The 17,685-nt window shown below is 50.3% G+C and overlaps 2 protein-coding genes across 5 annotated transcripts; one reads left to right on the forward strand and one right to left on the reverse strand.

Moving 5' to 3' along the window:
- The first annotated feature begins 486 nt into the window (after nucleotides 1–486).
- DCTPP1 (dCTP pyrophosphatase 1) lies at nucleotides 487–3,904 on the forward strand. The gene is made up of 3 exons (XM_025920640.2): nucleotides 487–663; nucleotides 1,318–1,428; nucleotides 3,411–3,904. Exons 1-3 carry the CDS (start codon nucleotides 563–565, stop codon nucleotides 3,709–3,711), a joined length of 513 nt encoding a protein of 170 aa, XP_025776425.1. The 5' UTR covers nucleotides 487–562; the 3' UTR covers nucleotides 3,712–3,904.
- Nucleotides 3,905–5,781: 1,877 nt separating this feature from the next.
- Nucleotides 5,782–15,126, reverse strand: ZNF771 (zinc finger protein 771). Of its 4 annotated transcripts, none has more exons than XM_086692397.1 (3): nucleotides 15,010–15,126; nucleotides 14,198–14,347; nucleotides 5,782–6,841 (listed from the first exon to the last, which is right to left on the reverse strand). In XM_086692397.1, exons 2-3 carry the CDS (start codon nucleotides 14,336–14,338, stop codon nucleotides 6,029–6,031), a joined length of 954 nt encoding a protein of 317 aa, XP_086548523.1. In that variant the 5' UTR covers nucleotides 14,339–14,347; nucleotides 15,010–15,126; the 3' UTR covers nucleotides 5,782–6,028. The 4 variants fall into 4 exon arrangements, with proteins under 4 accessions (XP_086548523.1, XP_086548524.1, XP_025776253.1 ...); XM_086692398.1 differs by having other exon boundaries at nucleotides 14,198–14,360; nucleotides 15,010–15,111; XM_025920468.2 differs by lacking the exon at nucleotides 15,010–15,126 and adding an exon at nucleotides 14,711–14,963 and having other exon boundaries at nucleotides 14,198–14,360.
- Nucleotides 15,127–17,685: the final 2,559 nt, after the last annotated feature.

The raw sequence follows: 17,685 nt of genomic DNA on the forward strand, positions 1-17,685 counted from the left end.
CTCTCTCTCTTTCTTAAAAATAAACTTTAAAAAATTAATTTCTGTTTCTTTACCTGTAAAATGGGGATGACGATGCTATTACCTTATAAGGTTGTTATGAAGATTAAATATGTAAAATGCTTAGAACGGCTACCCTACCTAGTTCCTGTATCCTGGTGACATTCTTGTATCCTTATAATAAATTCCCCTTTCTTGTTTAAACTCTCCATTTCTGGGGTTTTCCCCTGGGCGTCCCAGCCTCACCTCGGCCCCATCCTTTCTCTTTGGCGCCATCTGGCGCCCACGAGAGAAATGACGCGCCTGCGCTCTCCTCGCCTTCTGACCGTTGTCTCTTCCCGGGCAAATCTGGTCCCTATACCTTTAAGATGCCAGGCCAAGTCTCAGGAATCTAGGGACTGGGGCAAGAGGCGAGTGTAAATTCCACACAAGTAATTGGTCTTTCCCGTGGCTCCGCCCCGGGAAGTAGTCGTGAACGCCTGTGATTGGTCGGGGGTCCTGGAGGCAGGTTCTGAGCTTGGCGCGGTGTTTTCTAGCGCATCCCGGCTGCTGTGTGGTGGGTGGCATGTCTCGGCCAAATGGGGTCGCGCGTGGGGACACGGGGGGAGACGGCACTGCTGCTGCCGGCCCCTTCAGCTTCAGCCCGGAGCCCACGCTTGAGGACATGTAAGCCGTCCTTGCCCCAGCCTGGGGAGGTCTCCCCCTTTTTCCCTCCTATTGGGACGGGTCACTCCACGTGGTCTGGAAGAAGGCTATGCTGGGGGGCCCAGATCGGCTGGCTGTCCTGGGCGAGCCATGTTAACCTCCTTATCTGCGAAATGGGCTTAGTGATGCACACCTGAGGCAGGGGAAATGGTGATGCCCGGTGAGTGATATTAGAACCAGCCTTGGGGAAATATGGCTATTCCGGTGCTGCTTCCGCCCGGCCCCTGCCCTCCAGGAGTGGGTGGTAGGATGGGGGCAAAAGCAGTGCTGAGAGGTGGGTGACATTATTTTTTACTAGAGGAAATCAAGGAGGGCTTCTTAGGGGAAATGTTCCTGGAGCTGCACTTTGTAAAATCAGCGGAAGCAGCATCAAGAGGTGGAATAATGGAAAAGACAGTATTGTTAGGTTTTGATAGAGTTCAGGGTCTGAGTAGGGCGCACCCACTTTAGAGATGCGGAGTCCAAGTCCCATAGAGAAGAAACGGTTTGCTTAAGGCCATCCAAAGAATTAGGTGCGGAACTAATGCCCCCACTAGGTATCACTGAGATACCTGCCTGGTCGTCCGCATTCTCTAACCCTGGGACCTGGGCTTCTACTCCTTTCTTCTGTTCCAGCCGCCGCCTCCATGCTGAATTTGCTGCTGAACGAGACTGGGGCCAGTTCCACCAGCCTCGGAACCTCCTACTGGCCTTGGTGGGGGAAGTGGGGGAACTGGCAGAGCTCTTGTGAGTAGATGGAAGTCTTTTTGGAAGAGTCTGTGTTGTGGGGGAGGGGAACATTTATCTGATCATTAAATATCCATGCCAGGCTGTGTCTGGGGATACAGAAATGACTCACCTGTCCCTGCCCTCTTGGGGCATCCATTCTTCTGGGAAAGAAAGGTGTGGAAACAGCAAGGCAGGTCCAGGTCTTAAGAAGGGATGGTGACAGCCTACCTTGACCTCTGCCTCTGGGGTGGAAAGGAGAGTATTCTTTAGGAGACCTGCCTGTGGCCTTCCAGACCGAAGAATCCTTTCCCAAGGTAGTGAGTGGGAAAGGGCAAGTTAAATTAAGGGAGTTTTTTGTTTTGTTGTTGTTTTAAAGAGAGCTCAAGCAGGGGAGAGGGGCAGAGGAGGAGACAGAGAGAGAGAGAGAGAGAGAGAGAGAGAGAGAGAGAGGGAGAGTCTTAAGCAGGCTCCATGCTCAGTGCAGAGTTGGACACAGGGATTGATTCCACGACCCTTGGATCATGACCTGAGCCAATCAAGAGTCAGATGCTCAACTGACTGAACCACCCAGGCACCCCATTCAGGAAGATCCTGAGACTCCTCCAGGGTAAGCTTTTCAAGAGAGAGCAGGATTTTGTATCTGTTTCGTTGTCTAGTATGTCCCGAGTGCCTCACACATAACAGAATGAGTGGCGGGCCGTGGAAGAGAGAGGTGGCATATGAACCCAGAGTGACAAAGTTGGAGTTAGGAAGTGATGGAGTTTGAACAGAAGACCTGACAGATTTGAAGGGTAGAAAGATCACTGTGTCTGCAGGGTGGATTGGGTCACCAAGAGAATCAGGGCAGGGGAGACCTGTGAGGAGGCTGATACAGATCCCTCAAAGAGGTGGGAAGGCCTAAATCAAGGCCTGAACTTTGGGAATGGAGAAACCAGAGCACAGAGATGTAAGGGCAAACCATTCATTTATTGCGGTTTTGTGAGCATCAGCTATGTGCTAGGTCTTCTAGAATTAAGAGATATAGCCTTCAACAAGATAGACATGGTTCCTGGGGTGCCTGGGTGCCTCAGTCAGTGGAGCATGCAACTCTTGATCTCAGGGTTGTGAGTTCAAGCCCAATGTTGGATATAGAGATGACTTAAAATCTTGGGGATTAACAAAAACAAACAAACAAAAAAAAAATAGACATGGTTCCTGTCTTCAGAGTGCAAGGAGACTAACAATAAATAAGCAAACTAATTTTAAAAGACCAGGAATTGTGATAAAGTTCTATGGGGAGAACAACCCAAAGTGATGAAAAAGAAAGTAACAAGGAGAAGGCTTTTCTGAGCAGATGACATCTGTGCTGAGACCTCAGGAAGGAGCCAGCCACAGGAAGGATCTGGTGGGGGAGCAGGGAGAAGAGCATTTAACGCAGAGGAGGCAGTAAGTGCAAAGGCCCTGTGACAATATGGCCGGTTTGCCAGACAGGACGGGCCAGAGTGGCTTTAGGTGGGGGGCAGGAGGGAGAGTGGTGGATAATGACTTTGGAAGAGGCAGGAGACAGCTCATACAGGATCTAAAGGGCATGGTCAGGCTTTTGGATTTTATTTTAAGCCCGGTTGGAGGAAATTGTAGCAGGGGAGGGACAAAGTGTAATTTCTGCTTATGAAAGATGGTACTGAGCAAGAGTAGAAGATGAGCTAGCAAGCTTTCGCAGGTCTGAGAATTAGTCTGGAGTGGCAGTGGCTAGGGCTGGAGAGAGTACAATTGGGTCTTAGCAAGTGAAATGTTCTCTTGACCACTCCTTGGCTTGGGTTGGGGCACACAGGTCTGGATGAGTCATCTGTCGGGGTCTCTTCCCCACCCTGACTCTGCCTAGGGTGCAGGTGGGTTGAGTTGTCCTTGTAGGAACTTCCTAAGAGGTGGGCCTTCCTTGCTGCAAGGACTAGGCTGCTCCCAAGAGAGGCGGAGTCTGTGGTCTTAGCATCTGTGTTTGTGCCTGTGTGTTCTGCCTCCAGTCAGTGGAAACCTGATGAGGAGCCTGGCCCCCAAGCCTGGCCCCCCAGGGAACGGGCAGCCCTTCAAGAGGAGCTTAGTGATGTCCTCATCTACCTGGTGGCACTAGCAGCACGCTGCCACGTGGATCTGCCCCAAGCGGTGCTCTCCAAGATGGACATCAACCGACAGCGCTACCCAGCACATCTGTCCCGTGGCTCTGCCCTCAAGTATACAGACTTACCCCATGGGGCCACCTCTGAAGACCAAGCTGGGGGGCCTGCAGACCTTGCCTGTGAGTCCACAGGCCAGGCCTCAACCTAGAACCATGCGCACAAGACCTGCAACTCGGCATGGCATCTGAGAAGCAGAGAGTGGCCTGGTCACGGAACTTTTTCTAGTCCTTTCCTAATAGGTCATGGGCCAAGGGGCCCTACTTCCTAAGGCCTGAGGCCCGAGAACCTCCAGAAGATAGCCTCCTGGAATTTTCTCTCTCAATAAAAGTTTTGGTTAGCAACTTCTAGATTCTTTCTGGAATAACTGGGAAGGCTCTATCCCAGCAAGTACTGGAGAAGGGCACCAGGGATGTCTCTGAGCCCAGCTCCCATGTTTCTTTAGTGTACCTCCCACCTATAGGGCAGAAAGATCTGCTTTCTACCAAGATCACTGATGTCATGCAATTCCCTGACCCTGTCTGGGCATCTAAAGGGGATTGGAGGCTGTATGTAGAGTTGGTTAAGAGCCCAGATTCTGGAGCTAGGCTGTCTGGGTTCAGATGCCATCTTTGATAGTTATGAGCTGGATGACATTCATCAAAGTACTTCATCTTTCTGCACCTTGGTTTCCTCATCTAAAATGAAAATAATGAGATCTATCTCATCGGGCTGTAAGGTTTAAGTAAGCTATTTTAAGTAGAGTGCTTAGGACAGTGCCTGGCACATAGCAGGGACTTTCCAAGTCTGCAGTTACCTGTTTGCTTTTTCAACTCAGAATTTTCAGGCCCCCAGAGCAGGAAATGTCAACGGTTAAGTTGGAGCTGGGCCTAAAACCCATCCCTGTCCATCAGGACCCCAGCCCTGTGAGAGCCGAATGCCCCTCTTTGTGGGCCCCCATCACAGGGATTCCCCCTCCTCTTGGAGAGGGTCTCTTGCCTCCTCCCATCCTCCTAAGGCCAATTTCCACTTGTATACCTAAAGATAGTGTTGGGTGTGTATGATTTACCCGTTGTGTGACCTCGGGCACATCACTTCCCTTTCTGGGATACCCACAGCCTGTCTCCCTCACAGTGCAGAGTAATGCTGGGGAAAAAAAAACTTTTAAACTATTTTTGCTGCCCCTACGAGCCATTTCCACATCAGCAAAATAAGGCATTCCTTTTACTGATGACCTCACTCCTTTAACCAGTGACCTCTTACTTGCCAGGTAAAACACAATCCAGATTGGAACCGCTTCAGCTTTGTGTTCCCAAACCCACCTTTCCTCCCTACCAGTGACAGCTGGACTCTCATCCTTACTGATTGATCTCTTATCACATACCCTCTCCATGGTGAGTTCTTTCCTATCTCCTCTATGTAAGCAACTTCCCTTCCTTTCCACTAGCAGATATAAAGCATCATCGAGTCTCTTTCCTATTGACAAAACCCCAACAAATCTCCAGCCACTGCGCTCTTGCTTGTCACAGCCAAGACTCTTAAAATGGATTGTCTACACCCATCCGCTGGGCTTCCTCATTCTCCTATTTATACTCTAACCCACTCAAGGATGGCTTTCACCCCCACGCGTCTTCTCACCACTTTCCCGGAGCTACAAATACAGCATCTAAGAGAGCTGACCACTCCCTCCATGAAACACTTTCCTCTAGATTTTCCAGACGAGACACTTCTGGTTTTCTTTCTAGCTGTGGCTGCCCTTTCATGAACTCTTCTTGGGTGCCCTCTCATCCACTCCAGACCTGATATCCCCAAACTACTATTTCCAATCACCTCTCTGACCCCTCTGCGTTCACTTCACCCTCAACATGTCCAGACTGGGGCGTAACCATTGTCACCACAATTCCTGCCCTGCTCCTCATCCTGTGCCCTCATCTCTGACTCTGCCCGTCATCCAAGCTAAGAAATGAAATCAGCCGATCTCTCCTAGACTGAAGCTCATGCCTGCTCACCAACGAATGCAGTGGCTGTTTGATCAGAATGTGCAGGATTTGTGCACCCTTCCAGACCTGAAGTTATGAGGACAATCAAGGGCCAATCCCCCCACGTAAAGCCGGTGCAAGAAATCCTTTTGGGCTTATAGCCTCACTTGGCTCCATGGTAACTCATTCATATCACTCAAGCCTGGGGAAAACCCCAACTTTCCTCCTCCCCTCCCTCACCTCACTCACAGGCACGGGTGGGGTGAGGATTTAATACTTTATTCACTAACACGGGCCAAGGGGTTGTAGTGAGAGGGAGTGGGCACTGCTTCCTGGGATCGCAGTAGGGCGTTCTCCCGGCCTCCCAGTTCCAAGGCAGTCAGGCCTGCTGTCCCACCCCTTTCCCAGTGGGGCGGGGAGATCCAGGGTAATGCAGCCCCAGGTAGGGGTCCCAGCGTGTCCCTGCCCCCAGCCGGACGCGAGCGGCCCCACAGGGACGAGAACGGCGGCTCAGCTGCCCTCGCAGTCTGGGCAGCGCTCGGTGGCAGTGGCGGCCGTGGCGCCAGGGGGTAGCTTGAAGTCCCGGCCGCAACCAGCGCAGATATAGAGACGACGCCGCATGTGCGCGCGACGGTGACGGATGAAGTGCGAGCTGAGGCGGAAGCGCCGGCCGCATTCGGCGCACGGGTAGGGCCGCTCCCCTGTGTGCGTGCGCGCATGCTCCGCCAGGTTGGAGCGGTGGCCGAAGCGGCGGCCGCAGACGGCGCACCGGTGCGGCTTCTCGCCGGTGTGCACGCGTCGGTGCTTGGCCAGAGCCGAACTCTGAGCGAAGCGCGTGCCGCAGTCGGCGCAGGCGTACGGCCTCTCGCCCGTGTGCGTGCGTCGGTGGCGCGCCAGGCACGAGCTGCCGCCGAAGGCGCGTCCGCAGTCCGGGCACGCGTACGGCTTCTCGCCCGTGTGCACGCGCAGGTGCTGTGCGTAGTTGGAGCTCTGCGCGAAGCGGCGTCCGCAGTGCGCGCATGCGTACGGCTTCTCGCCGGTGTGGCGCCGCCGATGCTGCCGCAGGTTCGAGGCGGCCGAGAAGCGCTTGTCGCACTCGGGGCACTCGTAGGGCCGCTCGCCCGTGTGCGTGCGGCCGTGTTTGGTCAGTGCCGACTTCTGTGAGAAGCGCCGGCCGCACTCGGTGCACGCGAAGGGCCGCTCGCCCGTGTGCGTGCGTGCGTGCTTCGCCAGCGTGGAGCGGCGCGCGAAGGCGCGGCCGCAGTCCGGGCACGCGTGTGGGCGCGCCGGGTCGGCCGACGGCGCTGGCGCCTCGCTCGGGACCTGCGGGGAGAAGGGGGGGGAGGGGGGGGAGACGTCAGCCCTGACTGCGGGCGGCGGGAGCCGGAGACCCGGGTCTCCGCAAGCCGCAGCCTTTCAGTTCCCTGTTGTAAAACTGAGAAAGCAACGGTGCCCGCCTCGGGACGGTTGTGCGCTTTAAATGAGACAGTATGTTAACGCACGTATCACAAGGCCTAGTGATACTCAAGCTCTTTGTTATTAATTCGACAAATATTTATTGAGTGCGCAAGATATGCCGGACTATGTTTAGGCACTGGGGATTCAACATTAAAATTTAAAAAGTCCCGCTACAGGGAGAATAGATAAGAAGTTGCTGGCATTGGGGCAGGGAGGGGGAGGCTTCATTTAAATAGGATTGTTAAGAAACCTTACTGATAAAACGTGAGCAGAGGGACCTAAAGAAGGTGAGAGAACAGGCTACACAAGGAAGCAAGGCCCTGCAGGGGGTCTGCCTGTTGAGTTCCACGAAGGGCAAGAAAAAGTGCCTAGGGCAGAATGCTTGAGGGGGAGAGTGATGAATGGGATGGTCTTGCTGGGACTCTCTCAGCTTAGGGTCAAGTGATATGAATGAGATGGGGAACCAAAAGAGGAGATGTCAGATGATTGGGAGCAGGGACCTGAACAGATCAGACTCAGGTTGCTGGGGTTGAGAACAGAAGCAAGGAAGGGAGAGGGCAGAAGCAGGAGCCCAGAGAGGAGACCGCTATACTGCAGCCGTCTCTGAAGACGGTGGCTCACACCCAGGTGACAGGTGGAAAGTGGAAGTGGCCTGCTTCTGGGTATATCCTGTAGTTGAAGACCACAGATTTGACAATAGATTGGCTCTGAGGTATAATGAAAGAGAGGGGTCAAAATGACTCCGCCCAGATTTTGAGTTTGGCCACTGCAAAAGTGGGATGGCCACCTACAGAGATGAGGGCGGTAGGAGCAAGGCGGTAGGTGAAATCTGTTCTGGAGCATATCTGCGGTTCTCCTTGACACATCTGGAGCTCAAGAAAGAAGCCTATGCTTGGAGATGTTAATTGGGAAGCCGGCAGCCTATAGATGGTTTTTAAAGCTGAGTCTGGATGAGATCACCCCAGGAATGCGGAGAGAGAACCTGGGGCAGCAAGGTGATCAGCTAGCAAAGAAGGCTGAACGGGAGCAGTCAGTGAGGCAGGAGAGCCAGGAAGGCATGGTATGGTGTCTTAGAAGCCAGGCCAGGACCAAGTCCAGGCTCTTTAATAAACTTTTCAGAGCAAGCACCTATCATTTTTTAAGTTGTGAAGGCAAGGCCTGAAATGGAAAGTTTTGAAAATGAGCCAGTTTCATGAGGTCTGAGCCTCCAGAGATAAAATCAGAAGAAATGCTTTGTAAGAGGCAGGTGAAGAGAAAACTTTTTACTAACAGCGGAATGAAGGGGAATACTGGGGGCACATTATTTCCTCCTTAGAAAAGAGAATGTGGGGCACCTGGGTGGCTCAGTCGGTTAAGCGTCTGACTTCGGGTCAGGTCATGATCTCGCGGCTTGTGAGTTTGAGCCCCGCGTCGGGCCCTGTGGTGACAGCTCAGAGCCTGGAGTCTGCTTCAGATTCTGTGTCTCCCTCTCTCTGTGCCCCTCCCCTGCTCATGCTCTGTCTCTGTCTCAAAAATAAGTAAAACATTAAAAAAAATTAAAAAAGAAAAGAGAATGCTCACCCCAGCAGAAGTGGTATTGAGCACCTACCATGAACCAAACAGACACATTAATTCATGACCAAATGAAATACCTGGCACATATTAAGGACAAGAAAGTGTTAGCTGCTCCCCATATTCAATCTCCACAAAGTAGTTACTACTATTCTCACTTTATAGATAAAGAAACTCTCTTAAAAGGGTGAGTGACAAGAACAGTGAGGCTCTTTTCTTTCTGAAGTGCAAGGATAGCAACTTCAGGTCCTTCAAGATCCTTTGTAAATAGTCAGTGGCTTTTCTGTAACCAACTCAGAAACTGGAAAACAAGGCAGTTTGGGAAATTAATGATCAGCCATGGGAATTCTGGTTTAAACGTACATATAATGATAACAGTGATAGCGATACAGTTAAGGCTTTGACAGTGCTACTTTATGTACATTATTGTATTAAGTCTTCCTGTCATCCCCTTGAATTGGGTGTTATCTTTTGATAGTTGAGAAAACAGAGGCTCATTGAGATCAGATTCACAAAGCCAGAGGGAGTCAGGACCGACTGTAGAGCACTCGCCCTTAACCAGTAGGCTACATTGCTTCCCTGTACTAGAACAGCCAAGACGTGACAGAGGCTGGACTCCAAGCCTCTGGTGCTCTCCAAGAGGGATTCGAGGTTAAAATACAACTTGATACTTTAAATCAAGAAACTCCGCACAGCAGATTTGGCACAGTCTGAATTCAAGGTCATACTTTCCAGTCTTGCCCTGGTTTTGACATCTGTTGTGTTTGTTTAAACATGTCGGCCATTGTGGAGAGAATTTTTCTCATTATATTTACATTTTGGGGGCCCATTTTTTCTTTGGCACCCTTCTATAAGATGACTGACCAGCCTGAGGGCTTTCTTATGCTGGGCTCACTGACTCAGGTGAAAGGAAATCTTCACATGAGTAACCTTAGTATTGCCAGCTTAAGGACTCAGGGCCCCAGAAAGAATTTTTTTTCTTTTCTTTTTTTTAAGTAATCTCTACATCCAACGGGGGCCTCAAACTCATGACCCTGAGATCAAGAGTCACATGCTCTACTGACAGAGCCAGCCAGGAGCCCTCCAGGAAGAATCTTGGTAAGACAGGTAGGGTCTAGCTCATTAAGACCCCAAGCAAGTCACTTCCTTCCCCTGCCTCAGTGTCCCAAGGAAGGCGGGATAGGCTAGGTGAGATAAAAATTTCCCAACTTGAGGGATGCACACCCCGTACATGCAAGAGTACTCTAGGTGTTATGTAGGGAAACTATCTTATAACCATTGTGTATTTATTTTCATGGACATTAGAAAAACAGTAGATCACATGAAATCCACGATTCCATCAGCATTATTGTTTAGATGAAGGCAGATTTATTTAACAAAATGATGTGAATCTATCGGAAGAAAAGAGAACATAAATGAGCACAACAGGTGAGTGACACACAGGTCACTGAGGCTTGGCCAGTACCAGACTAGGGGATCATTAAAGGTCCTTCCATGCCTTTAATTCTGCAACTAGTAGACTTAGACATTAGAATGGCATTTGTACTCTAACAAGAGGGTACTATGAGGAGACAAATATAATAATATGAAAATCCACGTAGCTGAAGTTTGTGATTTTTGTCTTCCTGCTTAAGTATTTTTTTTTAAACTTTTAATATGTTTATTTATTTTTTGAGAGAGAGACAGACAGACAGAGTGTGAGCAGGGGAGGGGCAGAGAAAGAGAGGGAGACACAGAACCCAAAGCAGGCTCCAGGCTCTGAGAACCCGATGTGGGGCTCGAACCCACAAGCCGCGAGATCATGACCTGAGCCGAGGTCAGATGCTTAACTGACGGAGCCACCAGGCGCCCCCTTGCTTAAGTATTTTTTTTAATCACTTTTTAAAATTCATATTCTCCTCAGCCTTTAGTTTCCTAATTAACAACAACAACAACAACAACAACAACTACTACTACCATTCACTGAGCGTTCACTATGTGCCAGGAACTGTGCTAAGTGCTTTTCATCCATGTTCTCATTTTAAACTCTCACAACCTTTTGGGTTAGGTATCATCTGCTCCGTTACTGAGTAAGGAAATAAGACTCGGCAGTAAAGTGATTACCCGAGGCCACACGGCTAATCAATGGCAGAGCCAGGATTTGAACTGAAAGCCTGTCATCATCCAAAATACCTCTTCTCTGCCATGATGCCATTCTATCTCACTGACAAGTTTGAGATCATCTGCACAGCTTGTCTCCCTCCCCTGGACTCTTTTAGCAATCAGAATCTCCCCTCTTTTTGGTACAAAGTATAAAACAAGACCCTATCCTCTTGCTCCTAGCTACAGGAACTGTGGTCCACAGATCAACATCAGCATCACTAGGAATTTGTTAGAAACGCAGAATCTTGGGGCCTCTGGGTGGCTCGGTGGTTAATCGCCCGACTTAGGCTCAGGTCATGATCTTACATATCCTGAGTTGGAGCCCTGCGTCGGGCTCTGCTGACAGCTCAGAACCTGGAGCCTGCTTCGGATTCTGTGTCTCCCTTTCTGCCCCTCCTCCACTCATGCTCTGTCTGTCTCTTTCTTGAAAATAAAGAGTAAAAAAAAAAAAAAAAAAAAAGATGGGGTGCCTGGGTGGCTCAGTCAGTTGGGTGTCTGACTTCAGCTCAGGTCATGATCTCACAGTTCCTGGGTTCGAGCCCCACATCAGGCTTTGGGCTGACAGCTCAGAGTCTGGAGCCTGCTTTGGACTCTGTGACCCCCTCTCTCTGCCCTTGGCCTGCTCTCACTCTGTCTCTGTCTCTGTCTCTCTCTCTCAAAAGTGAATAAATGTTAAAAAATAATATATTAAAAAAAAAAAGAACCAGAAAGAAGGAAATGCAGACTCTCAAGTCCCACCCCAGACCTGCAGAATCAAAATCTCCATTTTAACAAGATCACCAGGTGATTTGTATGCATGTTAAAAGTTAAGAAATCTGATCTAGAAGAGACAAGAGCAGCTCCCGAAGAAAACAGGTAGAAAAGGTGAAGAGGGGTTTACAGGCTGAAAGACCATATGGGCAAAGTCTTAGAGATGAGAAAGGGTCAGGTGTGTTTGAAGTCAGGGCTTGGGATAGGAGCTGAGTGATTAGAGATAAGCCAGGACATGAGGTCAGATGGCGAGGAGCTCTGAATGCCAGGCTTAGGGAGCTGAGACTTTATCGTGAAGGAAACAGAAAACCACTCAAGGGTTTAAGCAAAGAGAGAGAGGATTGGATGTGCATAGAGCCCTCTGAGAAAATCTTTTCTATTCATTAAAGATAGATTGGATTTTGATGGGCAGTGACAGGATACTCCAGGCCCTGAGTGCAGCATAATTAAGGCCTATTTTGGACAATGACTGGCCACGAGCCTGGGTGATAGCTAAGAGTCACAGAATGTTAGCACTGGGAAGAGCTTTTGAGGTCACTATTTCATAGAAACTGAGACTCAGGGAGACCACACAGCAAGTTAATGAGCTATGCTGCGGGCACAGTTCGTGGGATGTCTGTGTGTCATCCTCAATCCCAACCCCCGCCACCCCCCCAAATCCAGTAACCCAGATGATACCTTTCAGGTGGGCAGTCAAGGATTTTAACTCTCATGACTCCTCTATACAGACGAGAAAGCCAAGGCAAAGCTGGTGACTGGCAGTTAGGATTGGAACCAATGCTTTTCACTGCTACATGATACCATTTAGAGTCTAGCCCTACATACCTTTGATGACTAGACATGCCCACTCCCCATATTCTCATCCTTACCTCCAGCCAGTCCAATCAGGATTCACAAATGTCCCCATCTCTCCCTCTTTTCCCCATTGCTGTCAAAACCTTAGACTAGGCTACCAGCCTTACCTGGCTTGGTACCCCACGGCAGCCAGTGTTTCTTCTAAAGAGAAAATCACTCATGTCCCTCCTCCGATTTGAGACTATGTCTAAATTTCTATGTTGGCTTCCAATGCCTTTTACACTTTGGCTCCGCCTACTTCTCTGGCCTCCTCTCCTCTGAGCCTTTGCGTTTGCTATTTCCTTCTGGGAGGCCTTTCTCCTCCTCCAATCACCAAGTCTTGAAGGACCAAGTCATCTCCCTGAAGCCTTCCCCATTGCCTTGAGTTGTCTGCTCTCCGTCCTCTGTCTAGGCCTCCGTTGGCTTCTCTGTCCACTCCCAGCCCCAGGTTTCAGCCCACAAAGTTCTTTGACAGAAAGGACTTGAAACATCTCCAAAAGGATTACCTAGTGTCCGGTCCTGAACCCCAGGGAGAAGAATGAAGGTCAGCAGCATATACTTACGTCGTGTTTATTATGCACCAGACACAGTTCTGACTCTTTACATGTATTAACTCACTTAGTCCCCACAACCTCAGGAAGTGAGTGCTGTTATGATCTCCCTTTTACAAATGAGGAAACTGAGCCACAAAGAGGTTAAGAAGCTTGCCCAAGGTCACACAGCTGGAAAGTGATAGAGTTGGAAGTCTACACCAAGCCCTGGAGTCTGGGGTCTTAAATTATAGGCCAAAGGTGGAGATGAGGGGATCCACAGAGCCAGAAGACACAGGCTGAACTAGGATGACAGGCCAAAGGAGGCCTGAGGAAAACGGAACTAAACAGTTATTTTGACTGGAAGCAGTTGCCAAAGCAGCCAGCCCCCGCCCCCTAAGGCCCACCACACCCACTAGGGGGCAGCAGAACTGTCTTTCCCAGAGAACTGGCCCCTAGCAGAACGAAATGAGAGGGAGCCTGGGCCCAGAAACCCCGCCCAACAGGAGCCCTCCAGTTGGACTCAGGGCTCCTTTGGCTTGGGGTGAGAGTTCTAGGGTTCTGGAAGTGGAAATATATACCTGGTGGCAGTTAGGATCTCCAGCGGGGAAATCTAACTCATATTGAGATCTCCTAAAAATTCCTTTCTTTAAACCTTCAAAACCCTCAGGGTAAAACCAGAGGTTCCCCCGCCCCAGGCTGCCAGCCACTCTGCTCTCATCCACGCTACAGCCTGATTGAACTACTTCTCCCAGTGCCTTCCCTTCTCCCAGTGCCCCACCCACTCCCCTGGGCCACGTAAGGGGCCATTCCTTTTAAATCTCAGACCCCCACTGGCCTCAGCTAAGCCATCCCTTTCCTAACTTTGAGACCTTGGGCCAGTCACCAAACCGTCCAGTTTCCTGGGCCTCAGTTTCCTCACCTGTGAAATGGAACAAATCCTAACTACGGTACAGATTTGCGGTACTTAGAACAGTGTCTGGTGCATAGCAAATGCTACTAAGAGTCAGGTGTTCCTAATGCTGTTGCCTACCTAACCATCCCCTCCTCACCCTAAGTGTGCATTAAGTTCCCAGCTCTGGACTTCCACACCTCCTGTGCCTGCACCCATCACACGGGATTGTAGCTGTGTGGTTACTTGTCAGTTTAATCCGTCTCGTCCTCGAGCTCCACGGGGAACCGGGGGAACCAAGGAGAGCATTCCCTGTCCAGCACCCAGCACAGAGCCTGGCAGAGCAAGTGTGACATCTGTATGATGGCAGCATGGGCAATAGAGCAGAAGGATGGGCCACCAACTTGAGATTCTAGGTCTAAGATGCAGAGAAAAGTTTAGGCTGGATTGATGGTTTGTCTGAGGGTGGCTGGACCCGACCAGACATAAGAGAAACCAGGCCCCCTGGTGTGGGACACCTACCTCCTTGTTGTCCATGGGGATCTTGAGTTTCACCACCTCATATTTCTCCTCACCCTCATCTTCCTCACCCTTCACCAGCAGCACCATCTCCTCTTGCATCTCTTCCTCTTCCTCCTCCTCTGTCTGCTGTTCACCAGGCATCTTGGTGCTCTGGGGTGGGGGGCTGGGTCAAAAGCTCAGGACTTGCACCCACTCCCACCCCGCCCCGTGGCCCTGACCCCAGCAAGTCGGTGAAGCCTGGGCTTCTCCCGCTCTGCCCTGGTCTCTGGGTCTGCCCTCTTCCCTCCACCCAGCCCAGCCCAGCCCCACGCCCCAGGACCAGCTCCGAAGACACTCGTTCTCCCCACTCATCCCGGCATTCAAGGCCCTGTGCAGTACGAATCTCCAGCCCCAGCAAGTCGCCACCCTCCCCACGCTGAGTCACTCCCCCGCGTCTGGGCCAGAGGCCCTGAGCTCTAGGGCATGGTCTGGGGGCGGGATCGGGGCGGAGACCCCGGTGGGGTGCGCACTCACCAGCCGTAGATTCGGCGCTCGCACAGCCCCTGGCCAGGGCGCCGGGCGGTTGGGCACTCTGCGAGGCCGCGGCTCCGGGGGCGGGGTGGGGCGGGGCCTCGCAGACGGCCAGTCATTGGTCAGGTCACCTAACCCCGCCCACGAGGAGGAGGGGCCCAGAGGACCCAGGCGTCCGGCCAGAACTGCCCCGGGAGGGTGGCGAGCCCAGATCTGGCGCCCTCCGCTGTACCCCAACTCCCAGGAACCCCTGGCCACCCCATCCCGGCGTCCAAGGTCTTCGCAGTCCAGTTGTTACCTACCTTCAAGGATCGTCTCCTGTGGCCGCCTCGGAGATCTCCGCTGCGGCCAAGCGCGTCTGCTCCGCCCAAAATAGGCCACGTGCGCTCCCGCCCCGGCCTGGGCCTCTCGCTGGCGCCCCGCCTGGAGGGCGGACCCGGTTGCCTGCTCACCTCTTCCCTTCCCTCTTTTTTCCTCCTCTCCTATTTTTTCTCCTTTCCCGGCGTCGCCCTCCCAGTCTCCTGGTGTCTGGGATGTCTTGCCCCTTGAATATGTACTTCGCAAATCAACAGCCACCCAAGCTACCGCAGCCACTTAGGGTGTGGCGTGCCTACTATGCGCCAGCATTATGCTAAGTGTTTTACACACATGATCTTTGATCTGCACAAAGGTGGGTCCATTTTACAGACCAGCTATCAGAACTTGAGGGAGATAAAACCGATTTGCGCAAGTTATACAGTAAGAATTCGCATAGCGTCCCTGACAAGTAATAGCCTAAGTGGGAAATTAGTAGTCCCACGGGTCAAACCCAGTCCACAGAAGTATCTTGTCTGACTCTCAGGGTGTTTTTACTTTAAAAAAAAAAAAAGTTTTAAAAAATACAGGTCTTTTACACATTTTAATTTGCTACATTTAAGAATTGAGATATTTTATGGGGGCACCTGGGTGGCTCAGTTGGTTGGGCCTCCGACTCTTGATCTCAGCTTCTCAAGGTCTCGATTCAAGCTCTCTGCTGGGTGTGAAGCCTACATACAAAAATAAATAAAAATTTTAAAAACTAAGATATTTTGTATGAAGAGCTGTATTTCCCACTTCTGAAAAAGATACTTAATTCTCCCATTCTACGAACGGGGGAACTAAGATTCAGAAAGGAAAGAAAAGAGAACTAACATTCAGTAATTGCTTATAATCCTTATGTCTCTTTATATATCAGTCCAGTGGGAATCAATAATAATGTCTCCCTCTGACAAACGAAAGAACAAAAGCTTAGAGAACTTAAATGATTTACTCAAAGTCACATAGCTGGTAAGTACCAGATTCCAAAGCTCACGTCCTTTCGATTTCACCAAATTATCTTTCAGAAATGAAGTTACGTGGGGAAGCTGGTGGCAGAGCTAGGACTCAAACCTGAGTCTCAGTCTTCAGAGGCCAGGGCATAATTTGGAAGTTGGGATTTCATCTGGTAAACTTTTGTTCTTCCTCAGAGAAAGTGTGCCTGGATACTCACACTCAAGATCACCAAGACCCACTTTGGTTGTGTTCATTCTCTTATCAAGTATTTCTTGGGCTCTATTACATGCCTGGCACCATTCTGGGTATTGGAGATGTAGTAGTGAACAAAACGGACAAAAATCTTGGCTGCTATGGAGCTTTTAAGAGTGTAAAAATGGTAAGCAAGTAAGTCAACAAGATAATTTAGTAGAGAGTGTGGCTGTGATTGGGGGTTTCTTTCATGTGGATAGGGGGAGCATCTCTGAGGAAATAATGCTTGAGATGAATCTTGAATGGGGAGAAAGGATTAGCCATTTGAAAATCTGGAGGAACAGTGTTCGAGACAGAACTGTAGAGGCCTAAGGTGAGAATAAGCTTGGCATATCTGAGGAACAGAAAGAGGTTTATGTGACTGGAGCCAAGTGAGTTAGCAAAAGGGTAAATCTAACATGAGTGATGGAGAAGAGGTAGGGAGGGGCCAGGTTATGGCTGGAACCCCACTTCTAGCAAAAGGCAAGGCCTGCTTGCCCTGATTCAGTCAGTGAGGAGACTCCACTGGGAACAGTGAAAGTCACCACTGGCAGGGTCTCCTGCTGTGGGAAGGCTTTGGAATAGATGCTTGCGAAAAAGGAAAAAGAGGGCTTCTGTCCATTTGCTCTACAAATGTGTACAAGCATATACCAGGACTCAGATCTAGTTTCTGTGCTTGAGAATCTTAGAGTCTAGTAAAAAAAGATTGTGATATATATATGTATGAATACATATACATATACATATATGAAAGGGAAAACAATAGGTATATAAGTGTTCCGGCAGCATAGTAAGATGAGTGAATAACTGAATAACCCCCTTGGAAGGGAGTGGTTATTGGGTGCAGCCCTCGCTGAAGAGAAAAATGTGAAGGACCTTCAAAGATGAGTGGGAGTTTGCCATATTGACAAGGAAGTAGCAGTTTATGGGATTGTAAACTCCTATGAAGGGCCCATCATGTTTCAAGGACACCGTTCACCGAAGTATTCAGTGAGGCCTATTGTGTGCCAGGCTGCTGTTAGGACGGGGCGGGGGTGGGGGAGGGTGGGGTAGAAAGCTGAATTTGGAAAAGGCTTCATCTTACACCTCACCCCTCTCCATTCCACTATTTGCCTTCAGACTCACTAGAACTTTACTTCAATTCTTGGGTGCCCAAAGACTTGGTGCATACTCTTCTTCCTGCCTAGAAGACTCCAGCTCCTATCCTATCCCCCACTCCTTTTCTTAGCTTCTAGTTGCCACTTCTTTGGCGAGGCCTTTGAATCGGGCAGGATTCTCTTCTGTGTGTTTGCTTCCTGTAGAGTCCTTACTACACTTGGAATTATTTGGCCAACGTCCATCTTCTGCATAGAAACCGAGGGCAGAGACTTTGTCTTATTCATCCTCCTATCCCCCATACCCAGCACACAGTAGGTAATGCTGTTGAGTGACTAATTAGCCTCAAGAAGTTCTGCAGG

This window comes from Puma concolor, chromosome E3, assembly GCF_028749965.1.
Source record: "Puma concolor isolate L17-30 chromosome E3, mPumCon1.1.hap2, whole genome shotgun sequence".
Taxonomy (NCBI): Eukaryota; Metazoa; Chordata; class Mammalia; order Carnivora; family Felidae; genus Puma; species Puma concolor.

What these genes read in the sequence shown, in the direction of transcription:
- DCTPP1 (XM_025920640.2), top strand. Translation starts at nt 563, where the DNA reads ATGTCTCGGCCAAATGGGGTCGCGCGTGGGGACACGGGGGGAGACGGC. An exon ending in GAGCCCACGCTTGAGGACAT is followed by an intron (nt 664 to 1,317) that starts GTAAGCCGTCCT and finishes CTTCTGTTCCAG; the next exon opens with CCGCCGCCTCCATGCTGAAT. An exon ending in GGGGAACTGGCAGAGCTCTT is followed by an intron (nt 1,429 to 3,410) that starts GTGAGTAGATGG and finishes TTCTGCCTCCAG; the next exon opens with TCAGTGGAAACCTGATGAGG.
- ZNF771 (XM_025920468.2), bottom strand. Translation starts at nt 14,826, where the DNA reads ATGACTGGCCGTCTGCGAGGCCCCGCCCCACCCCGCCCCCGGAGCCGC. An exon ending in GAGCGCCGAATCTACGGCTG is followed by an intron (nt 14,361 to 14,710) that starts GTGAGTGCGCAC and finishes CTTTTGACCCAG; the next exon opens with CCCCCCACCCCAGAGCACCA. An exon ending in TCCCCATGGACAACAAGGAG is followed by an intron (nt 6,842 to 14,197) that starts GTAGGTGTCCCA and finishes TTCTCCCCGCAG; the next exon opens with GTCCCGAGCGAGGCGCCAGC.